The sequence below is a fragment of the Alternaria dauci genome, chromosome 2, assembly GCF_042100115.1.
Source record: "Alternaria dauci strain A2016 chromosome 2, whole genome shotgun sequence".
In the NCBI taxonomy this organism is placed as follows: domain Eukaryota; kingdom Fungi; phylum Ascomycota; class Dothideomycetes; order Pleosporales; family Pleosporaceae; genus Alternaria; species Alternaria dauci.
This window is the reverse complement of record NC_091273.1, coordinates 974,089-994,638: the sequence shown is the minus strand read 5'-3', so window position 1 is coordinate 994,638 and position 20,550 is coordinate 974,089. Positions and strand designations below refer to the sequence as shown.

At 52.4% G+C, this 20,550-nt stretch overlaps 8 protein-coding genes across 8 annotated transcripts; 4 read left to right on the top strand and 4 right to left on the bottom strand.

The window, feature by feature from the left end:
• Positions 1 to 1,295: 1,295 nt before the first annotated feature.
• ACET3X_002397 (uncharacterized protein) lies at positions 1,296 to 3,779 on the top strand. The gene is made up of 4 exons (XM_069449135.1): positions 1,296 to 1,579; positions 1,744 to 1,855; positions 1,918 to 1,930; positions 2,067 to 3,779. The coding sequence occupies exons 1-4, from the start codon at positions 1,395 to 1,397 to the stop codon at positions 3,512 to 3,514; spliced, it is 1,758 nt and encodes a 585-aa protein (XP_069308944.1). The 5' UTR covers positions 1,296 to 1,394; the 3' UTR covers positions 3,515 to 3,779.
• A 460-nt stretch (positions 3,780 to 4,239) lies between these two features.
• On the bottom strand, positions 4,240 to 8,104 carry ACET3X_002396 (uncharacterized protein; the record flags this gene model as incomplete). The annotated part of the gene is made up of 5 exons (XM_069449134.1): positions 4,240 to 4,650; positions 4,697 to 5,008; positions 5,048 to 5,149; positions 5,208 to 5,813; positions 5,996 to 8,104. 5 exons carry the CDS (start codon positions 8,102 to 8,104, stop codon positions 4,240 to 4,242), a joined length of 3,540 nt encoding a protein of 1,179 aa, XP_069308943.1.
• An 820-nt stretch (positions 8,105 to 8,924) lies between these two features.
• Positions 8,925 to 9,795, bottom strand: ACET3X_002395 (uncharacterized protein; the record flags this gene model as incomplete). The annotated part of the gene is made up of 5 exons (XM_069449133.1): positions 8,925 to 8,969; positions 9,025 to 9,140; positions 9,200 to 9,340; positions 9,490 to 9,615; positions 9,702 to 9,795. The coding sequence occupies 5 exons, from the start codon at positions 9,793 to 9,795 to the stop codon at positions 8,925 to 8,927; spliced, it is 522 nt and encodes a 173-aa protein (XP_069308942.1).
• Positions 9,796 to 11,092: 1,297 nt separating this feature from the next.
• On the bottom strand, positions 11,093 to 12,147 carry ACET3X_002394 (uncharacterized protein; the record flags this gene model as incomplete). Its single annotated transcript, XM_069449131.1, has 3 exons — positions 11,093 to 11,549; positions 11,601 to 12,036; positions 12,093 to 12,147. The coding sequence occupies 3 exons, from the start codon at positions 12,145 to 12,147 to the stop codon at positions 11,093 to 11,095; spliced, it is 948 nt and encodes a 315-aa protein (XP_069308941.1).
• A 491-nt stretch (positions 12,148 to 12,638) lies between these two features.
• On the top strand, positions 12,639 to 13,786 carry ACET3X_002393 (uncharacterized protein; the record flags this gene model as incomplete). The annotated part of the gene is made up of 3 exons (XM_069449130.1): positions 12,639 to 12,786; positions 12,911 to 13,067; positions 13,126 to 13,786. 3 exons carry the CDS (start codon positions 12,639 to 12,641, stop codon positions 13,784 to 13,786), a joined length of 966 nt encoding a protein of 321 aa, XP_069308940.1.
• A 172-nt stretch (positions 13,787 to 13,958) lies between these two features.
• On the bottom strand, positions 13,959 to 15,533 carry ACET3X_002392 (uncharacterized protein; the record flags this gene model as incomplete). The annotated part of the gene is made up of 5 exons (XM_069449129.1): positions 13,959 to 14,947; positions 14,997 to 15,234; positions 15,281 to 15,369; positions 15,428 to 15,448; positions 15,503 to 15,533. The coding sequence occupies 5 exons, from the start codon at positions 15,531 to 15,533 to the stop codon at positions 13,959 to 13,961; spliced, it is 1,368 nt and encodes a 455-aa protein (XP_069308939.1).
• Positions 15,534 to 15,712: 179 nt separating this feature from the next.
• On the top strand, positions 15,713 to 17,787 carry ACET3X_002391 (uncharacterized protein). Its single transcript, XM_069449128.1, has 4 exons — positions 15,713 to 15,965; positions 16,265 to 16,328; positions 16,383 to 16,808; positions 17,119 to 17,787. The coding sequence occupies exons 1-4, from the start codon at positions 15,858 to 15,860 to the stop codon at positions 17,601 to 17,603; spliced, it is 1,083 nt and encodes a 360-aa protein (XP_069308938.1). The 5' UTR covers positions 15,713 to 15,857; the 3' UTR covers positions 17,604 to 17,787.
• A 175-nt stretch (positions 17,788 to 17,962) lies between these two features.
• ACET3X_002390 (uncharacterized protein) lies at positions 17,963 to 20,249 on the top strand. Its single transcript, XM_069449127.1, has 2 exons — positions 17,963 to 18,582; positions 18,664 to 20,249. Exons 1-2 carry the CDS (start codon positions 18,189 to 18,191, stop codon positions 19,095 to 19,097), a joined length of 828 nt encoding a protein of 275 aa, XP_069308937.1. The 5' UTR covers positions 17,963 to 18,188; the 3' UTR covers positions 19,098 to 20,249.
• The last annotated feature ends 301 nt before the right edge of the window (positions 20,250 to 20,550 follow it).

Here is a 20,550-nt window from a genome sequence, read left to right as displayed (position 1 = left end):
GCAGGGAGATGCCGAGATAGGGAAATGGGGCCAAAACCGGTGAGGCTCAAGGGTTGCATGACGCCACAGGAACCAGGTTGAGTCTTGGTCACTGAAGGCGCGAGCATTGGATCTTCAGGAGTGCCATGCACATCACGTGCATGTAGGGCAGTAAGCTGTCTGACAAATGGCTTCTGTTGACTTCGGTCCGAGAGAAGTAATTTACTCATCGTCTTTGGTGCAGGCCTCGTTGACGTGTATTTTTCAAGGCAGAAAGGGACCGATCAGTCTTCACGCAAGAGAATCGTGTCTCTAGGGTCCGGATAACGCCGACTCTTACACCAAAACCTTCTGCCTTGTGTGGACGTCTTCACCGGTGGATGTGGGGTAACAGGAAAATCGAACAATGAGCGTGGGAACAGACAGAAGTGTATGCAACAGGTCAGATGCTAAGAAGGACGGGCGAGTACGCGCATCTGCGGGAATAGAGATGGAATGGTAGTTTAGTATTGTGCGGTGCATCTTGCGGTGAGGGTTGTCGCCGAGATTGTTAGACTGCAGGCCGGTCCTAGGAAGTCGATGGATAACGTGTCGCTGCCTAGATGGTAGCGGTCATGATGCGTAGATGCCATCGGAGAGTTCCGATGATAGAGAGTTTGCGTGAACGGTCGGTGTAACTGGAACCGTGAGGTGTTGGACTCGTGTTTCGCGGGCACAATCGTAAAGTGTTAGTGCGTCACGTGCTGACGTGTTTCACCGCGTTCGTTTTGAGCACTAGCTGCTTCGGCCCAACGCACTCGGAAATGGAACATGTCGTCTCGTCACGTCTCATGTACGCGTAGGAGCAGACGGCCTTGGAAAGGGGCCACAATTAAAAGCATATCGATGCAGAAGCAGGACTATGCTGTGCAACTGATTCTGCCCGGACGCGTTCCGTGGGCGTGTTCCAGGATAGGGCTGAGAAGATTGGAAAAGCAAAAGTCGATAATTGTCGTCCCGCATGCGCGTAGTTCGTAGCAAGGCGCACCGATGAACCACGAGAAAGACCAACCCGCTCAGGAGATGCACGCGTTCTGGTCGGATGCACGCCTCGACTGGCCATGAGCGAGCGCATTGTGTGCTCAGCCTCAGAATGCTCGTGCATGCGTGACGATCTGCAGTATGGATAACGGAGACATGAGGCTGGTGTGATTGTGTGCACAGACGACGAGTTCAGGCAAGCGGGATGCACGACATAGGCAAGCGCCCGGCTCGGACCAATCTGATACGTACGCGACTGAAGACGCGCCTCGCACACTACTTTCCTGCCACCATATTGAACGCGCTGTCCTTCCTGCTATAATATTCATTCTCATGGTAGTTGTTCCTTGATCGCACAAAGTCCAATTCCTGACGCTCGCTGTTTTCGTCCCATCATGTCCGCCTCATCGCCCCTGCCATCCTTCTCGTCACCTGCGTCATCGCGTCTTCCCACTGCTAGACGCGCCAGTTTTAGTGGTCAATTGGCCTTTCTCGTGCATTCGCAGGAAACCGTCGCGAACCACATGCCACCAGATGTCGACAACAAAGCTCTTGCTCGCCAGAAGAGAAGACGCACCAGGTATGCTTCCATTCCATTCAAGTTCTGCCCTTCCATCGCATCCGTGTCGACCCATGTTCAACGCGTTGGTTCGTGCTCAACCTACCATCGGGAACTACTTCGGCCTACCCCGCGGGCAAGCGACACGACAACACCCCATCAGCGCTGACCACAACATCGTGCAGCAAAGAAGACGAAGACGTCCTAAAGTCCGAGTACCTCAGGAACCCCAAGCCCGACAAGGCCGCACGTCTCGAAATCGTCCAAAAGGTCGCGCTTGGCGAGAAGGAAGTTCAGGTAAGGCGCCAATATTGCTCCACGTCACGAGTGTGCGCGCCCCTGCTAACATCGCGTCCTAGATCTGGTTCCAAAGTAAGTGCTTCCGTCTGCTCTACGCGTCGCTGCTGCTTGCTTTTTATCCGCCTTTTATCACATCGCGCCGACATGTCGCGTGTGGCTTCGTGTACGCATGATTTTCGAAACACGTTCTGATCACGCCCTGCTTTAGATAAACGCCAAAACGACCGCCGTCGCTCCCGGCCTCTCGAACCATCTTCCACGGCATCGCTCATGTCTTCTTCTTCCACCATGTCGGATCCGCCCACCGAGGATGAAGCGGTAGCCATGGCGCACAATATCGACAACGCGCCGGAGCCGAAAGAGTCGGACGAGTGCCCCAAGTCCGACCCACCAGAGCAGCCCGCAACGCCAGAACTCACTTCAGATGAAACCATCCCGGAACCGCGCACCATCGACACTGCCATTTCCGCACTCGAACCAGAAAGCGCCAACGAAGCAGTCGTAGAACCATCAACCGAAGCCCAAAGTACAGAAAACGTGTCTGTCGAAGTAAGCAACTCGCAACAGATTGCACCATCGTCACAGGGCGCCGCGCAACAACGTACATCCTGGATCTCCAACCGTCGCAGCGCGTCATTCGTCCGATATCTGGAAGACTACACGCCCGAAGTCATCACCTTTCCGAACCCTCCTCCGAAGCCTTCTGTGTCGCCCGACAATGCGACAAAGACGCCTTCCCGACCACTGAAGCGCAAGCACTCCTTCGTACGGATATCGACCAACGAGGACGGCACAGCACGCATTGTCACCGATCTTGACAAAACCCCGTCACCGCCTAAATCCAAGAAGACACCTTCTTCCTTCTCTCGTGCTGCGGCTGGCCTGCGACGGAGCTACAGTGCAGCTGGCCTCAATGATCGCCTAGCCGCTGCCGCTCGAGGCGAGCCAAGCCCAAAGGTGCCTAGGACAGCATCGAACATAGGAAGGAGTCGGGATTCACGCGCGTGGGAGTTCTGGTGTGATCCAGAGAGTCGGTCAACAACCAGCTTGACAACACGTGCGGAGCAAGAAGAGAGTGGCAGTGCGGCTGACGCGATTGGCATATTACGCGCAAACCGAAGAATACTAGCACAGAACCAGGCTCGCCAAAATAGCAGCCCCTTGATGGCACGCCACAGCTCACACAAAGTGCAGGGCAGCCCACTCGTCAAGAAGTCCCGCAGTGCTATACAACGCGCCTCGACTATTAATGGCCGCTTTTCCAACAACGACTACGCCGATTACAAGAAGGGCGGCGAGAGCACTGAGTCGGACGAGTTCCCACAAACAGAGAGCGATAAGGAGAACTGGGAGCCTGACGCGTCCAAGTCTGTGCGACGCGACCGTCAGGTCGCTGCTACACCTCCTGCCTCCCGTGCAGCTCGTCGGATACTGGGAGAGAATACAGACCTGATGTCACAGACTTCAAGTCTTGGTGCAATGCTAGCCAAGGACAAGCGAAAAGGCGGCAAGAGTATTGTCGACCCCGAGCAAGACGACGAGCTGCGGCAGTTTATGCACGGTGACGATGCCAGTGGTCGTTCAAGTATAAACTCCGCAGAAGAGGCAGGGTGCGTAGAGGGCTTATTGAAGCTGAGCCAGGGCCAGTGGAGATGATCAGAGTATCTTGTTGCAGCGAATGGCCGCACACATTTCTAACGCAGTTGATGACGGGTTGGCGCAATAGCGGTTTCTGGTTCTTTTATCTCCATTGCATTTCAGCGCCACAGCGTTTGTATTGACATGGTCTAGACTAGGGAAAGCCTATCATAATGGCTAAAGGTGTTCGGTGGTAAAGGTGTCTAGCGTTAGTGTTGCATGTCAACTAGTCCGCATCTTCTTCTCAAGCTTCCGCAAGGTCAAGCAGCCTTCTGAAATGAAGCCATATCGTTCTTCAACTCTGTTTTCTCCGTGTCGTCCTTCTTGAGCGTCTAATATTTGCGGTCAGCTTGGCGTAGCGCATTCAAGGCATAGCTAGTCAACGTATCACCATTGGCCATCTAAGTGCACGTGTACAGTCTTGCCGTTACCGTCTTGAAACTAAGCTTTGTTGAGGAACGTCTTTCTATAATTAAACGTGAATCATTTTTAAAGTGACAGCGCTGATTGTTGCAATCAAAGCGTTTTTTGGACAGTTTGTTAAGTAGGAAATTCTATCGACCAAAAGCAAGGCGTACAGTATGAATGAGACCATGAACATAGCACGCGATGACACAAGTAAAATGAAGCAAAAAGGAAAATCCAGAAGAGAGGTGTTAGAACTGAAAAGGTGTCCGCAGCTGTGGATCAGGAACGTCTGTGGTCCACCAACATACTCGACTCATCTCCCTTTCTTTCCAGGTCTACATCCAATACATGGTTTGCTCGAACCGTCTCTTCCTTCCTTCGACATCTGGAATGGCATCGTCTGGTTGAGCGTCCCACCTTGCCTCGTATTGGGGTCTAAGCCATGTGCGCATACTGTTCTCGATATCTTCTACGTCGTCCTTTTCTGCCTTTATGTCTGCCTCCGTCTTCTTGTGGCCTCTGGTACGTGCGGGCATATTCGCATTGATGTTGTTGCGTCTCTGTTCAACTGTGCGCTCGGTGTCGACGAGCTTGTTATGGTAATGTTGGCGCTTATCGGTATCCGGATTGTACCATTCGCGTAGGTAGCAGCGCGCACGTTCGCACAGTCGGTCAGCATAGTAGGCGGGCGCGGCGTAGGAGACACCTAGTGTGGCCCGGACGTAAGTGTGGTTGAGCCTGTGAGTCTGTGTATTCGTTAGCAATGTTCTTACACATGCTTATGAGACTCACCAAATCCTCCAACTCGTTCGTTGTCATAGTCATGTCGTTCCTGATGACGGTGTAATGGGCAGACCGCGCAGTTCCCTTGATACCGTTGTGCGACTGGAGGTAAAAGTCCGCGTAGTACGGTGATGTGATGACGCTGTCTACGAGAAGTCCAGGTTTGCAGTTGCCGTTGTTCATCTCATCGCTTTTCTTGTGAGGAAAGAAACGGGTGCTGTGTCGCTTGGTTACAATGATTGCGGTAATCTTCAGCTTCGGGATGTTCTCTCCTCCTTTTGCTTTTACCAGGTTGTCAAAGGCTTTTTCGATACCTGCAAGCTCCGTGTCGATGACTTCATCGTACTGTGAAGTACTAACGCCGTCGCGATAGTAGAGCACGTTTTCTGGAAACTTGCCTTGATGGTGTGTATACCAGTCGGTAAAGTGGTCGAGAAGAAAGTTTTCCAAGTCATAAATGATCTAAGAACGTTATGGTTAGTTCGGACAGGTGAATAGTTTGCTGCATAAGAACACATACCTCCTGCTTGCCCGGATGCAGCTTGAGTTTTCCACGGAACCTTCCACCATTCGCCTCCAGTGACCCGACAACAGCCGCAACAGAAGGGCTACCCTTCAGTGCCCCACTACCCGGATGTGTGCAGTCAGCACCCAGGACTAATGTCTTGTCCAGCCAGGTGTCTACGCCTGCTGCGGAATGATTGATGCCTGCCATCTTCAGGTTTGCCTTCATGGCTACGTTCGCCATGTATTGTGCAATACCCCCACCCCTCATGCTGTTCAAGGTCATGCAGATAGACTGAAGGACAAAGACTTTGTCGGTAAGATACTTGAAGCTGGAGTAAAGTTTCTGGTTCTTGTCCTTCATCAGCAAGACAAAGATGTCGGGCACTTTCGTTTTTGGTTCCTTCAGATAGGTTCTAATAGTGTTTCTCAGACGGAACTCGGTAGTTTCAGGCAGAACCAGTGGTGCCCCTTCATGCTGGGGGTTTACTGAGACACCGGTGTTTCTGAGTTGCAGGTTGAAGTTGTCAATCAGCCGCGTCGCTGAGTCGTTCCAGATACCTGGTTCTAGGATGAGTTTCCACGACACATTGGCAGTGTTTCTATGTAGGAAAGTGGTATTCTAGAGGTTCCATCGTCCTCTCACACCGTCTGCAACGGTAGTCCTTGCGTTGCCGTACAATATACTTGGGTAAGGCAGGTGAACGGAAGGTATTTGGAGCATCATGGGTGTCACTTTGATCTGTGCACAACCCGACTAAACTAACGTCAGTAGTAAAACACAGATAAATCCAGGGTACTCACGAGTATATGGGTTTCTGCATCAATCGGAATGTGACGGAGCCCTTCTTGTTCAATCCGGGATCGGATTTCAGCAGGCCGCTGGCAAGCCTCACGGTGGAAGTTGTTTGCTACCCCGTCAGGTATGATCTTTGCATATATCTGATCTGGAACGATGCGAAGATGCTCTGGAGCAAACCATGTAGGCTTGAGAGTTGTGCCAACATTCACGGCTGGCAGCCCAGGATGTTTCAGTTGCTGTCTGTATTGGGCGAATTGGTACTGCTGGACGGTAGGGTTGGTTGTGGCCCCTGCAATAGCGTTGCCCCGTGCGTCTTTATGTTCCCACGGAAAGGTTTGTTGATTACACTTTCGCCCAAAGCCGCGGACTGTTTTGAGTCTCGCATGCTGAACGTCCATGCTCACCATACCAGCTCTGTCATTTGCTCTGCAATTCCGGTCCGTACAGTTTAGGTGCTTGCACCTCTTGTCTTTACTGTCGCGGTTGTAAACGACATAGACCCTGACGTTCCTGAGCGCTCGTGTCACATCCTCTGTCGTTCCACCAAAGGGTCCTCGGCCATGTAAGAGAACTTCACTGACCATCAGAGGTCTCCAAAATGCGCTGTTGGCTGGACTCATGTTCAAGAGGATGCTTCCCATGCCCGGATGTACCCGGTAGGAATATCCACGCAATGCCCTAAGCGGAGCAATATTGCCCTGCCCGTACGTCTTCAGATCTTGACCAGCATCGCGAACATAGAACTTGTGATTGTTGAGATGCAAAGTGTTGTTATTCGCGATGCATTTGGCCATGATGATATTGAGTGCAGTTTCTGCCGAACTGGGATTGTAGGCCGTGGGGTCAGTGTTCATTGTGTTTGCATAAGATAGTAGGCCGGCAATATCAATCTGTCCAGAGTAGCAGAAGTCGAGTCGCGTTTTGGTATCCCGATCAATGATATCCACCAGTCTCCATTCGCCACCAGCACGAGTGACCGGATCGCCGTGACTAACTTGCTCGCTGGTGATTTGCTCATGTAAGTTTTCCCAAGAGATGATGGTTTCAATGTTATCAGTGGCAAACGAACCAGTATTCTGGTGGAGGAAGGGTATGTTCTGGATAGCAGTCTCCATATAACGCTTCTTGCCGGCTCGTGATTCGGACGCTGGTATGCCTTTGATTCGATATTCGTAGAAGGTCGCGTTCGGATTGATGTTCATCTGAAAGTAATTTGTGATTACTGTGTTCTTGTTTGGTCCCACACGAAGCGATGTTCTAAGAGGATATTTGGAGGTATCCTCCAAATGTGATAGCTTTTCGACCAGTTTATTGTCCACAAGAACTGAATTTCCATCTTTGTTACTGGAAGCCTCTGGGCGTGTGTGGGAGCTTGCGACTTCCTTGAAGTTAATTGTAGGAGCATCCTGAAGGTTGACGCTTGCGACAGCAGAAGAGACAAGACTTTGAGAAACGACAGTAGGTTCGATCTGGGCAGTTGCTGCAGATGTAGAGCCCGTGGTAGGCACAGGTAACGAACTGGCAAAACCAGAAGAGGCCTGACCGATGGACGTAGGTGGGACACTCGATGGCACGCGCTGAGATGCGGAACTAGCAGGCGGCTGAGGGCTCGTGACGGGGGTAATGGGATTGTGGGACGGGACAGAAGGAGCATAAGGAGTAGAAAGACCCAAAGGAGCCGGATGAGGAGTTAGGGGATGAGGTAGAGGAGGAGCTGATGTAGTTGGATGAGGAGTTAGGGGAGGAGCTAATGTAGTCGGAACAGGAACCGTGTATCTCGCCATCTGTGACCGCGGGAGTTGAGCCGAGAAAGTCGTTGCATTGTCATGTCGAGGATACACAAGAAGCTGCTTTTGATGAATGTATGCAGCCGCAGCGTCCTCCTTACCAGCACCGAGGACGTCGGCTGAGAGCTGAGTGCGATTGTTGTCCAAAGGATACGCGGTAGGGCAGTCCATGAGAGAGTGGTTATTCTTCTTGTTGTTGGTTCCGCCCGCTTTACACCAGATGCATTTGGGGTGCTTGAAGTCGCCGCCGTCGATCCTGCGTAGAAACTCGGCGCCGAGTTTGTCTCGAGCTGTCTCCAGACTCATGTCTGGGATCTTGGACATGGTTGCGGTGTTGACGAGCTAGGATCCAAGAATCGTGATCGAAGAAGGGTAATCGGAAACAAATGCTGCGGAGCCTTAAGACTGTGTCCTTGCCTTGAGTAGTCAGGTAAAGTCTCAGCTGTGTTCGGTGGTGTCTCAGCCAACAGCGCTCTGCGACAGCTTCATATACACATTCTCTTGTGTCTCGCTGCTTGCTTGTGCTGCAGAACAAGCCAACACAATCGTGTTTGGGCCATGGCTTTCGAACAACAATGAACGCCGCTACCTAAATCACGATGTCTCATTGTGATGCAAACTTGGCAAGCCGGTGTTCGGGGCCAGTCAGCCGGTTCACTCCGCAATCTCACAATTAGCAATGGCTCAGCAATAGACGTCTTCCATTTTGAAAGCGTGACTCACCTTGACGTTGAGAAACTGCACGCCAACCTGGTGTGCGGGAGAGTAGTTGGATTTACGCTGGAGGATTAGCACCACAGAACGACCCACGACGTCAAAATGTCAGAACACGGAAGAAGCAATTCAGTTCGCTTGCGCTATAGACAGATTGCCAGCCAGCCGACCCAGCTTCGGATATAAAGATCTACAATGTGTACAATCCATATTGTACAAGACCATGAAATGTGTGTCGAGAGCGGCCTCTCGTCCGAATGGTCCAGAAATTAGGAGATTACAAGGCGATAAAAGTGACATTAGGTTGTATAAATGGGAAAACTGGGTATATGCAGGAAGAGCCAGAGCAGATGGTGTGTGTGGAGTGCATGCAAGTCGTTCAGGTATGTGAGGGAGCAGGAGAAACGCAAGCGGAGGTGGGCGTCTAGTACTACTTTGCGCCTGGCGGTAGCTTGACGTTGTTGGAGAGCCAGGCCTGGTGGATGTTAGTTGGCGAAGTGCATGTAGCTTTTGGGCAAGTTGAAACGTACCAGTCCCTCGAAGATGCCCTCTCCTGTTGTCGCGCAGCTGGGCTCGACCTTCCATACGTGGTCTTTGGCGATCTTGTCTAATTGCAGACGGTCTGAGACTTCCTTTGGCCGCATAGCTGTGGGGAGTTAGCGCAATGTCCTCGACGGCACGAGTCTGCCAAGTACGCACCTCCGCTGAGATCCTGCTTGTTGGCGAATACCAACAGCAGCGCATCCTTCATTTCTCTGTCTTGGATGATCCTTGTGAGTTCCGTCTTGGCCTCGTCGATACGGGCGCGGTCGTTGGAGTCGATGACGAAGATGAGCCCTTGGGTGCCTGTGGTGGCAGTCAGCACATGGTTCGGTCGGAAGACACGGTGGAGGGCGTGGTGAGGTAGGGAGGCCATGCGCCGTGCAGTCGCGTGCAATCGCGTGCAGACATGTCGACTCGCCTACCCGGAAGCGTGCCCCCACGCGGCAACATACCAGAGAAGTAGTGTCTCCAGAGCGGACGGATCTTGTCCTGGCCACCGACATCCCATACGTTGAACTTTGTGTTCTTGTATGTGACGGTCTCGACGTTGAAGCCAACGGTGGGGATGGTGGTGACGTCTTGGTCGAGCTTGAGCTTGTACAGGATGGCTGGGCGCGTTAGCGATGATGGGGTGCGATGGCAGAGGGAGGCAGTGGTGACATACTCGTCTTCCCGGCGGCGTCGAGGCCCAGCATCAGCAGGCGCATCTCCTTGGATCCGAAGACCTTGGCCATCATCTTGGATATCGAGGCTCCCATGGTGTCGGCTACTCGCTATACTCTGCTGGGATGTGCGTCCAAGGTTCCAGTACACCTGCGGGTCGTCGTGGAGAGAGTAGGCGGCACGTCGGCGATGGCGATGGGGAGCTGTAGCTAGTGCGCGCGATTAGGTGCGGGAGATAGGAGTCGATCGTATGATAACGCTGAGGTTGCTGAGGCTGGCGAGGCTGGCAGAGGGTTGTGGGAGGAAGATGTCAAGACGAGCCAGGACGGCAAGGAGAATATGTGTAGTAGCGACGCGGGTCAGGGTCTTGCGTGGGCGCTGGCCTTGTTCTTGAAATGAGGTTTCAAGCTGCTCAGGAGTGAAACCGCAGCAGGCGAGTTGCAGATCCCAGCACAAAGCACGTCTGTGCGCGCCCAACGGCTCAATCGTGACGGGTTCATCCTGCTCGCCAGAACCACACCACCACCATCCTCTCCTGCTTTTTGCTAGGCAGAAAGGGGCTGCCACGTCTACAGCTTTTGATTGCGAATCTTGGGTAAGATGAAGCAAAGGGACGCTGCATGCCTTACTCGCTGCATCTACTTGCGTACCAGCTGCAGCACATCTGCAGCTAGAGATATAGTTTCCTCCGTGTGTCACTTCAGCCATGCAGGTACGCGGCGCTACTCCTGACACTGCTGCTGAAGAAGCCGTGGGGTCCTCGCCTTTTGCGGCCACCACTGCAGTCGTTCGCCATGCACACTGCCTGTACCGACCGACCTCTAGTCCCTTCAGTAGCCGAGTCAATAGTCGTCCAGGCCTGCATGGTCGGGCCAAGTAAGCTGATATGCCAAGTTTCCTATGACTTGTTCCTCACATCTTCCGCCATGTTCCAAACACAAATGCCCGAGCATTACTGAACCTCGTTTGATATCGGCCCGCCGTCCAAATATTCGGCTGCACGATCTGTACAAAGCCCACACAAATTTAGTACCTAGAAATCATGACGTGTTACACCGTACGGGAGAAGGGTCCAAAGAAGCATATCAACCGAGCGTGAGGGAATACTGAATCGGGGACGAACCTTGACGCCAAGCCCAAAGGAAATACGAAAAGCACTACGCTCAGCCGGAAAGAACGGTACCGCTGAAAAGGAAGCCGGTGGCAAGTCTCAGATGATTCCTAAGCTATCCAGTCCTAGTTTTCATTTGTGGAATATATCATCTTGCTATCGACGAATCAACATTCATTCGTGGGTTGTGGTCTCCACGCTAGCCATCTCTACGTATACCCCCCTCTAGTAATCTATAACCGTCCACGCCCAATTGGCACATGCAGCAACTGTAAAGACGTCTAAAATCCATCGTCGATACCCTTGCTCTTCTCTGCCTCCCGCCTCTCATTGTTGACAGTCCACCACCACTCATGTATCTCCTGGCTGCACTTCCCAGCCTCCTCGTCCCATGGCTTTGGACTTAGGATGTAATGCACGTTCTTGACCTCTTCGTCCCTCCAGATCGCATCGTGCACACCCTTTGACCGCAAAGTCTTGAGCGCGTTGTAGGTATACGGCAGCGCGACCCACCGGCCGTTGAACAGGTCGCCAAGCAGCGATTGGTCGGCGAAATCGTAGTTTCCCGACGTCTCGTTGGACAGCTGCTCGAGGATGAGGTTGTAGGTAGCGAGCGAGGGGTTTACGACCTGGAGGCCGCCGTTGGGCATGCGCAGGCCGGCTGTCGAGGGCGCGCCAGTTTTCTGGGCAGCATCAGGGTCGGCATGTTGGGATGTGAATGCGCAGTTCTCCGGAATCCTGAAGATGCGTCAGTAGTGTCGCGTGGATATGCGAGTTGGGGAGACATACCAGTCCTTGGGGTAATGCGGCTTCTTGAGCGGGTTGCACACGCAGGCATGGCTTGCGGCAAACACCCTGTCGCCCTTGCCGCCCATACTCGATGCATCCAACTCCAAGTCCATCAGCTCATCCATATTCTTCAGAACCAACATGTCGCTGTCCAGCTGCACCACCCTGTCATACTCCTCCAGCGAAAAGGGCGTCAGCTTGCTCCAGCAGTCGTAGAACCGCGGGTCGTTGCTAAAGTCCTTTGAGACCTTTGGCAGCAAGTACTTGACATGCTGCTTTGGTATGCCGCGCTCATCAAGCGCCTTGTGGCCTTCTTCGGGGAAGGTATCCGTGTAGAGAGCGATGAGGGGGTACTTTGAGCCGTGCTTCTTCAGCGCATAGTCGAGTGTGAGAAGGCCGGTGAGATATGCTGTGTTGGTAATAAGAGTTGTCCATACTGCACTGTTATTAGCAGCTGCTCTCCAAACGCGCCCCGCCAAACTTGTGCTGTACCTTTCTTCGACTCTACACCTGCCGGCTCGGTAGTCGCGCTTGTAGTTACCTGCATGTTGCTCATGTGTGTATATCACTCGAGTCGCGCGCCAACAAAGTTTCACACAATATCTGCAGTCAGTAGTAGCGACAGTGTATTAGCTGCAGGATCAGATCGCGCCATCTTCGGTCGCATATCATGGCGTTTGTCAATGGAGGGGTCGAGAAAGAGCCGCTAATCTATGAATGAACGATCGTACCAATCTGGGAACCAATCTGGACCCTGGAAAAAGCCACTAAAACGTGTTCGGAGGTCCGAAAGCGCGTGCGCCGATCGCTCGTCCTTGTCGACATCGTCACCACATGCCGTCGCGGACGCTATCACGTTTCCGATATGCACGTTTGCCTGACCGCTGCTGACCATTCCTGCGAAGTCAAATGTTGGTTATTTTCTGCAACTCACCTCCATCGTCTGTATTGCTGTGATCTTGTATCGTGTTGAACGCTTTTTTTTTCCTGGGCTAGAGGCATGATTCCGATATTACATTGGAGAACAGCGACGCGACAATGGCTACCTCAGCCCTGAACCTGAAATCCGCCGACTCGAAGCCCGCAGCCACGGCGCTGATAGCTACGTCTGATGAGCCCAAGAGGTCGCCCAAGCACTATCGCGGCTTTGTCGCTGGCGTCTTCAGCGGAATTGCAAAGTTGTCTGGTAAATTGTCCCCTCTCAAGCACATGCGTTGATCTGGCTAACGAAGACACCTAGTTGGCCACCGTGAGTATCCATGTACGAATTGCGTGTGAGGCACACACTGACTTCGCATGCCTATATGTAGCCTTCGACACCGTCAAGGTTCGCCTGCAAACGACCGAAAAATCGCATTTCCGCGGCCCGGTAGACTGTCTCATGCAGACGTTGAGGAAGGAGGGGTTTGCGGGGCTATACAAAGGTGCTACACCGCCGCTGGTAGGATGGATGTTTATGGACTCGATGTAGGTCAACCCTCGTCTCCAGACGGTAGTCACCTATTCTTATGCTAACACTGCAAAGCATGCTTGGATCTCTCAGCGTATACCGCCGCGTCCTCAACGATCGAGTCTTCAATCCCCCCTCACATCTCCGACTCGGTGAACAGCAGAGAAAGCTGCCCGTATACGGTCATGCACTAGCAGGAACCATGGCGGGGTGGACAGTCTCCTTCATTGCCGCGCCGGTCGAGCACATAAAAGCGCGTCTGCAAGTGCAGTACGCAGCCGATAAGAGTGCGCGCCTGTACTCTGGGCCCATCGACTGTCTCAAGAAGATATACACCGGTCATGGAGTTAGAGGAGTGTACCACGGTCTCAGTGCAACACTCCTGTTCCGCACATTCTTCTGCTTCTGGTGGGGAACCTACGACCTCTTCACGCGGAAGCTACAACAGCATACCTCGCTCTCTGCACCAGCCGTAAACTTCTGGGCAGGAGGCTTGTCCGCGCAGATATTCTGGTTGACTAGTTATCCGAGCGATGTGATTAAGCAGCGCATCATGACGGACCCGCTCGCACAGAGGAGATTCCCAAGATGGCGCGACGCCGCGAAAGCCGTCTACAGGGAGCAGGGCTGGAAGGGGTATTGGCGGGGGTTCGTGCCATGTTTCCTGAGGGCATTCCCAGCGAACGCCATGGCATTGGTAGCGTTCGAGGGAGTCATGAGGAGTCTGCCGGAATAAAGTGACGCGTTCTTAGGCTTTTACCACTTAACGTTTTGGACTTCGCGACTGCATAGCATCGTGATATCATTGTAGACAATACATACATTATCTACTCAAATCTGATCCAGCAAAGAACATGTCCATGTATTGCCATGCATCATGAAGTCGTTGTCGTAGCTTTTGTCATATCTCATAGCTTGCCCTTCTTGTCCTCAAGCTCGCAGAATGCCTTGAATGTTACCAATCCCTCTGCGCCCTCCTCGTCTTCAGCATCAACGTCACTCTTGATGACAACTTCAGCTGTGGCACCAACAAAGTAGACGAAGCCCTCCTTGAGTTCTTCCTCCTTGGGTCCCACGCTGATCGTTCCTTTGCCCTTAGTGCAGAGGATGATGCTTGGTCCATCAATCGGGTCAAACGTCGCCTTGCCACCAGTGCGATTGAGTGCCGTCCGTACAACAGCAAACTCGGGAATCGGTGGATTGTAGAGTTTGTTGCTGCTGTTGGAGCTATACGCCGGCGCATTCAGCCTAACATGCGAGTAGTCCTTGGGCTCCATCTTTTGCTCGCTAATGGGTGCATAGCTGTACGTCAGCATCTTAGTCAAATTATCGACGTCCTTGAACTTCGGTGTGAAGCCCGCGCGGACCACATTGTCGGAGCTCGCCATGCACTCGATAATGTCGCCAGAAAGGTAAGCGTGGATGTCGTCGGCCTTCAGGAACACGGCTTCGCCGACCTCTAGCTTGACGTAATTGAGAAAGAACTGAACAAAAAGACCAATGTCACCGGGGAATTGAGAGTTGAGGCGGATGACAAGGTCTGCGAGCTCCTTGCCGTTGTTGGAGGGTGGGCCGCCGCCGGCGAACTTCTCGCCTTCGGACTTTGCTGCCTCGACAAGCTCTTCGCTGGCAGACGATAGAGCGTCCTTGTCCGCGTTCATGAGCTTCGTGAAGGCGGATTGTAGGGCTTTCTTGTTCTCCTGCACGTCCTCCTCCTTGTCAGAAGTTTCCTTGCCGCTGATGGTATCCTCGAACTTCTTGGCTTCTTCTTCGCCAACAAGTGTGCGCAACGAAGGAACGGTCTTCAGGAAGTGCGCGATTTCGGCTAGGGGTCGGAAGCCGCAGAGGCCATCGAAGGGAGTGACGGCGATGGTCATTTCCGGCTTGTGGTTGTCATCTAACGAGACATTAGTATCCCTGCAGGGGATTTGCGGGAAGATGCTGACCTGGGTAGTTCTTAGGGTCGCTGGCATGTAGCTGCTCAGCGAGCTTCTTGTTTGGGTGTGCCTGGATACTCAGCGCCTTGTTGATGGACAGAACCTTGAACAGGAAGGGGAGCTTGTTCTCATATTTCTCGGCGATCTCTGTAGACAACAAGGCTTGGTTCTCTTGGACGAGGTCTAGAAGTGTCCGCTGGGTCTCGAGGTCTTTGGAGGGAAGCGACGGATGTGTGCCCATCCATAGCTGGCAGTGTCAGCGACGCGTCAGTCGAATATTGCGTGTTTCGTACCTCCGCATATGGCTTCTCCTCTTCGATCGAGAAATCAGAAGCCGTCGCTGCGTGGAATTTGGCGGCGGCGGAGTCTTTGCCGACTTTCCCTGGGTTGGTTCAGCATACCGCTGGCGCGAATGTGCGTGAGGACGCGGGGCAGCGTACCCCAGTCGTAGCTGTTTACACCTGCGAATGGTCAATTGATGTTCTCTTCCTGTCTTCACTGCCGCTTTCACTTACCGCATTCTAATCTGATAAGAGGGTTCCGCATGTTGAAGCCGATCTCGGTAGGTTGTGGATGTTTTGTCGTGTATGGCGACGCCGCGATTTGGCAGATGAGCTCTCGGCGGGGTCCACTTCTCTGGTCCCGCATGGACGTCATCCTGGCTGTTCGATTAAGCTCATAGAACCAACCCCTCTTCCGTAGCTAGCGTATCCCACCCTGCATCCAGCGGAGTACGCGCCCCGAAGTTGGTCACCTGCAGCTGTTTCTCGACCTCACTCTGCTACCTCCACGCCAACGCATGAGCTACGCACAGCGCGTCAGGTAGCACGGAAAGAGCTGGGGAGTTGCCGGGCCACAACTTCCGTCAACATGGCAGCCCGCAGCAGGCCACGAGGTCAATTGAAGGAAGAGTTCGATGAGGAAAGGGTCATTTGGAACTCGATCAAAACCGACGGCCGACGCGTCGATCAACTCATGGTACGAAGCAGACTTTCTTGAGCACAACTGGCATTGCGACCAACATCGCTCCTTTCACCACCAACATCGAGTCACTATGAGCGGAGTGCCGTCAAATCTTCGTGATTCCGAAGGATTATATTGATCACAACCGAGCTGGTCATGGACGTCGTACCCAAGAACACTCCCAAGAGTGAAAAATCTGGCAAAGCATTCGAGCAGGCTACCAATGTGTTGACGAGTGCATTGCATGTTCACTGTCGCATGCTCTACTTTTAGTTGACCACACAAGGATTTGCGCCTCTACTGACATAGCGCAGAAAGAGTCCGATATCTTGCAAGAGAAGATCTCCGCCATTGTCGCAGAACAGTCTGCTCGTATCGGTTCGTCAACATCTCATCGACTATCATCTATCGTCGTGTTGCTGACACTAGCAGATCGTGGCGAGGAAACTTCAGCCCGCCTTGACGACGAACTCGAAGACCTTCTGCGCGACAACATCCGTCATCTCAATGAGGCGCAAACCCTTCTGCAACCCGTCGAAGGCGGCAACGACGTCCACACCCAGATGACGCTACTAGCCGCCCTCCGCATGTCAGAAGAGGCCCCACCTTCAGCATCACGAGCCACTAGCGTTGGACATGGGAAGTCGGGACGCGACCGCCAGGGCAAGCGAAAGCTGACCGATAGCATCGATGATCGCGACAGTATGGCCGCGGACAGCCCTGGAGGCCCAAGTCCAAAAGTCGTTATCAGCAGCCAAAAAGATCGACTGGTAGCCAAGTCGGGCAGTAGCAGAGCAGGATCGGTACCTGTTGCGAGAGAGGGCAGCGTAAAGATCGATGAAGACGATTCGGGTAAGGGTAAGATGGTTCTTCCTCCTTCCAAAGCCAAGCCTACGATCAAGTACAAGACCAAGCGTTGAGCTGTATTTCACTATCGGCGTTCTTTCTAGACGGCAGATGATACCCACTCTGGAAAATTTCCTTTCGGCTCGTTCGAGGTTTGTAGTCGGGTAGGCAAGCTCATAATCTGACCTCATCTGATCTCATACGTCTTTTTCAAGTGCTCATGCCACATGTATTATCCCTCCCCTCTTAGCGCTCGCTTCACGTTCCTGTTCATCATGCCATCTCCCTTTGAACATCACGGTAGCTGACGACCATACTACAGATGTCCGACCTCGTCTGTCACCGCAAACAGAAGTTCTCTACCGAAACAACGCAAAGAACCGCTCTTCGTCTTCGTCCATGTCATTCGAGGGTGAAGGCATTCTCTGCCGTGTAACATCGGTAATCGGCGAAGGAAAGCAACGTCGATACGAAATCATCGATGCTGACCCGGATCCCCCGACACCATCAGTACCGTATCGTGCTTCTGTAAACCATCTGATACCCATCCCACCACCTTCCTCCAATGCCACATTGCCTGATCTCAGTAAAGGGAAAAACGTGCTCGCTCTATACCCTGGTACCACGACCTTTTATAAGGCCGAAGTGGTAGCTGTATGGAGACAGATTGACGGCAAGGTCAAGAAAGAAGATGGAGGCAAAGAAGGAGAGACTGTGGATAATCTCGTCAGATTGAGGTTTGAGGGCGAAGACGAGGCGGATCGTGAGATGAGCGTCGAGAGAAGGTATGTACTGCCTGACAGATGATCAGGTAGTGTGTTCCGTTCTTCGCAAAGTTGATTGGGCTCTATTCAGAACAGCTATATATACAATCTGAATAGAGAGGTTTGGATAATGGTGGCACGCAGGGTGTGGTTTGGCATGGGTTGGCTAGAGATACCGCGCATGCTGCATTTTTATTTTCGAGACTCTTGCATACTGGAGTTGAGCCTTTTGGAATGCAATATCGTCTTTGATCTACCATCTGAAATTCACATCTTTCTTGCAAACGAACCGCGGTGCTGTCCCCCTGGGAGGCCTGGAGGCACCGCCAAGCAACTAGCATCCAAAGCGACTAAGCTTCTCGACCGACTTAACCCGCCAACTTGAAGGCCTCAAGACTCTGTTATTCAAGTCGACGTGACCCCGCACACGACACGATACACGTTCTCACCTGAAATCAAGTGTCGCGTCGCTAAGAAGAAGTTGGTGTGCACCGAATATCCCACCAACAGACTCTCAATCCAATCACACGCGTGACTATCGACGCCTCTAACCCGCGCCGCACGCCGACTCCACCAATATCCGCAGCTACCTATCTAATCTCCACCACCCGCACACACCGACATCGCTATGAACAACTACTCTTTCCTGGAGTCCTCCCAGCAACAGGCCGCCCAGCAACAGCAACAGCACAATCAAAACCGCCCACCACCCTCTCCTTCACATTCACAAGCCGCCAGCATAGCAGGCTCGCAAGTCAACGGCGGCGGCCAGAACGGCATCCCAATGGTTAATGGCTTGCCGAGCGGGGGCCAGCAGACGGACATGAACCATCTGTGGGCGGTGGTGCAGCAGTTGAGTCAATTGCTCGAGGAGAACAAGGCGCAAACGAGGGGTATTGTGGAGGGTGTTGCTGCGATACAAGGGAGGGTTGCGCAAGAAGAGGGAGGTGAAGTCGGTGGTGGACTAAATCTGAGAGGTGGAGGAGGGGCGGCTATGCGGGAGGTTAACGGGGAGATAAATGGTATGTCTAGTCAACTCTGACACGACGCGGACGAACACATCCGACTGATATTGGATAAGCACACGTTGACACTCCTCACAGCAGCAACAGTCGCAAATCTACAATCACAGCTTACGGCCGCGCAATCCACAATCGCCTCCCTGACCTCCACCAACTCGTCGCTCTCATCCCTCCTTACCGACTACGAATCCGCCTTGACTCTTCTCCTCGATAAACTACGTCCTTATGCCTATTCCCAAACGACAGCCATGCTCGCCCTTCACAAATACTACCAAGGACTCCTTGACCAAGAGCGCTCGACATCCATGGGGCTGCGGCTCGAACATGCAGACTGGCAAGCTGGATTGAGTCGAGTGGCAGAGAACGCAAGGAATGCACTACGATGCCAGAGTGAAATCGAACAAGGCTTAAGAGGTAAATGCAAAGAGCTAGGCGAAGAGAACAGGGTGTTAAGACGGATGGTGGGGTGGGAAGAGAGGGAAAGCAGTGATGATGAAGCCGAGGACAAGGCATAATCGGATTTTAATGAGGCAATCACGAGCGGCACATGTACGGAGCGTGTTTATTATGCATAGCGTCGGCGTTTGGGGTCTCACGAGACACCCACGGTTCCTTGCGTTGATACATCCACTGCCAGGAACATTCTTGTGCCAACAATGGGGCCGGGACATGAGTATTATACAACCACAAGGAAGTTATCAAGTCTACCATCATGGGCAAATTCGTCGTGGCGCTCTCTGACTGACCAGAAGCTGAAGGACAATCATGCATCGACATGGTCTTGGCAGGCGCGTTGTATGGAGATCGCGGTTAGGGAGATTCCTAGCAGGTGATGTGGATTCTTCCAAAAGCCAATGGTGTTCACTGCGGTCTTCCACACGGATTCCCTCGCAGGTCTATTGGAATATGCAGACAGCTCCCCCGACAAGCAGTAAGCTCTCGCTTCGAAGGTGAAGAGAACTCTGTTAAAACTCCAAAGCATAGATAGCTGCGGCAGTGGAGCCTCAACCATGGCGAAGATGGATTTCGATCTGTGAAGAGCACGAGATAGGTGAAAGGTTATGATTAGAGTTTACTATGGCTGGACGCATAAGAGATGGGCTTAATGACCCATACATGCAAGATTCATGGGCCAATCGAACATTCATGGGTGCCTACAATGCTATGGAAGACCGTTTGACGAAGAGTTCGACTGTTCAAACGACGACGAACATGGATATGGCGTTTGGAGATTTACAAACGCCGTACTTGCGTTCCAGCCAAGAAGAACCCGGTAGACTGTCAGTTACGTCCGTTGGACGTTTGTATCTCAAGATATCCGCGCGGCCCCATGCATCAGTATCTCTCACTCCACCCCTCTCTCTTTCTTATCACAAGAGCTCAGAATGTCTACTTGAAAGACGACGGTGCTCACACAGGACATCAGACCACGACACAATTTATACACCCATGTGTGGGTGATTGGGTAGGATTGGAAGAGCTCTGCGCTATCAACCATGACTTACGTAGTCGGTCTTTTGAGAGGTATTCGAGCTGATATAATGTAGCTTGAGATGCGGCCGTTGACATATCGACTGATAATCGATTTGCCTGTCATGTACTTGAATGTTGTTAAAGGAAAGGTTGGTCCGAGTGATCCGAATACTGATATCATATTCACATTCCTGTTAATTCGAGTGAAAGTCTATTAGAACTCTGGTGGCAGTGGACTGATTGCCAAGATAACGGACGAAAAGTCTCACCCGCACGCTTCCACGACTTGCCCAGAACCCCAGACGACTTGCTCGCTTAACGTCTGTGCGCAGTCAACGAGCCAGTTCAGTCAACGAGCCAGTTTAGTCAACGAGCCACTTTTACTAGTAAAAAGCGCTTTTTATAAGCTATATATCTAAGTAAGTAGAAGAGATAAAATATAACTTTATATATATATAAAATATCAAAAAAGAAGAGCTCTTTAAGATAAGAAGA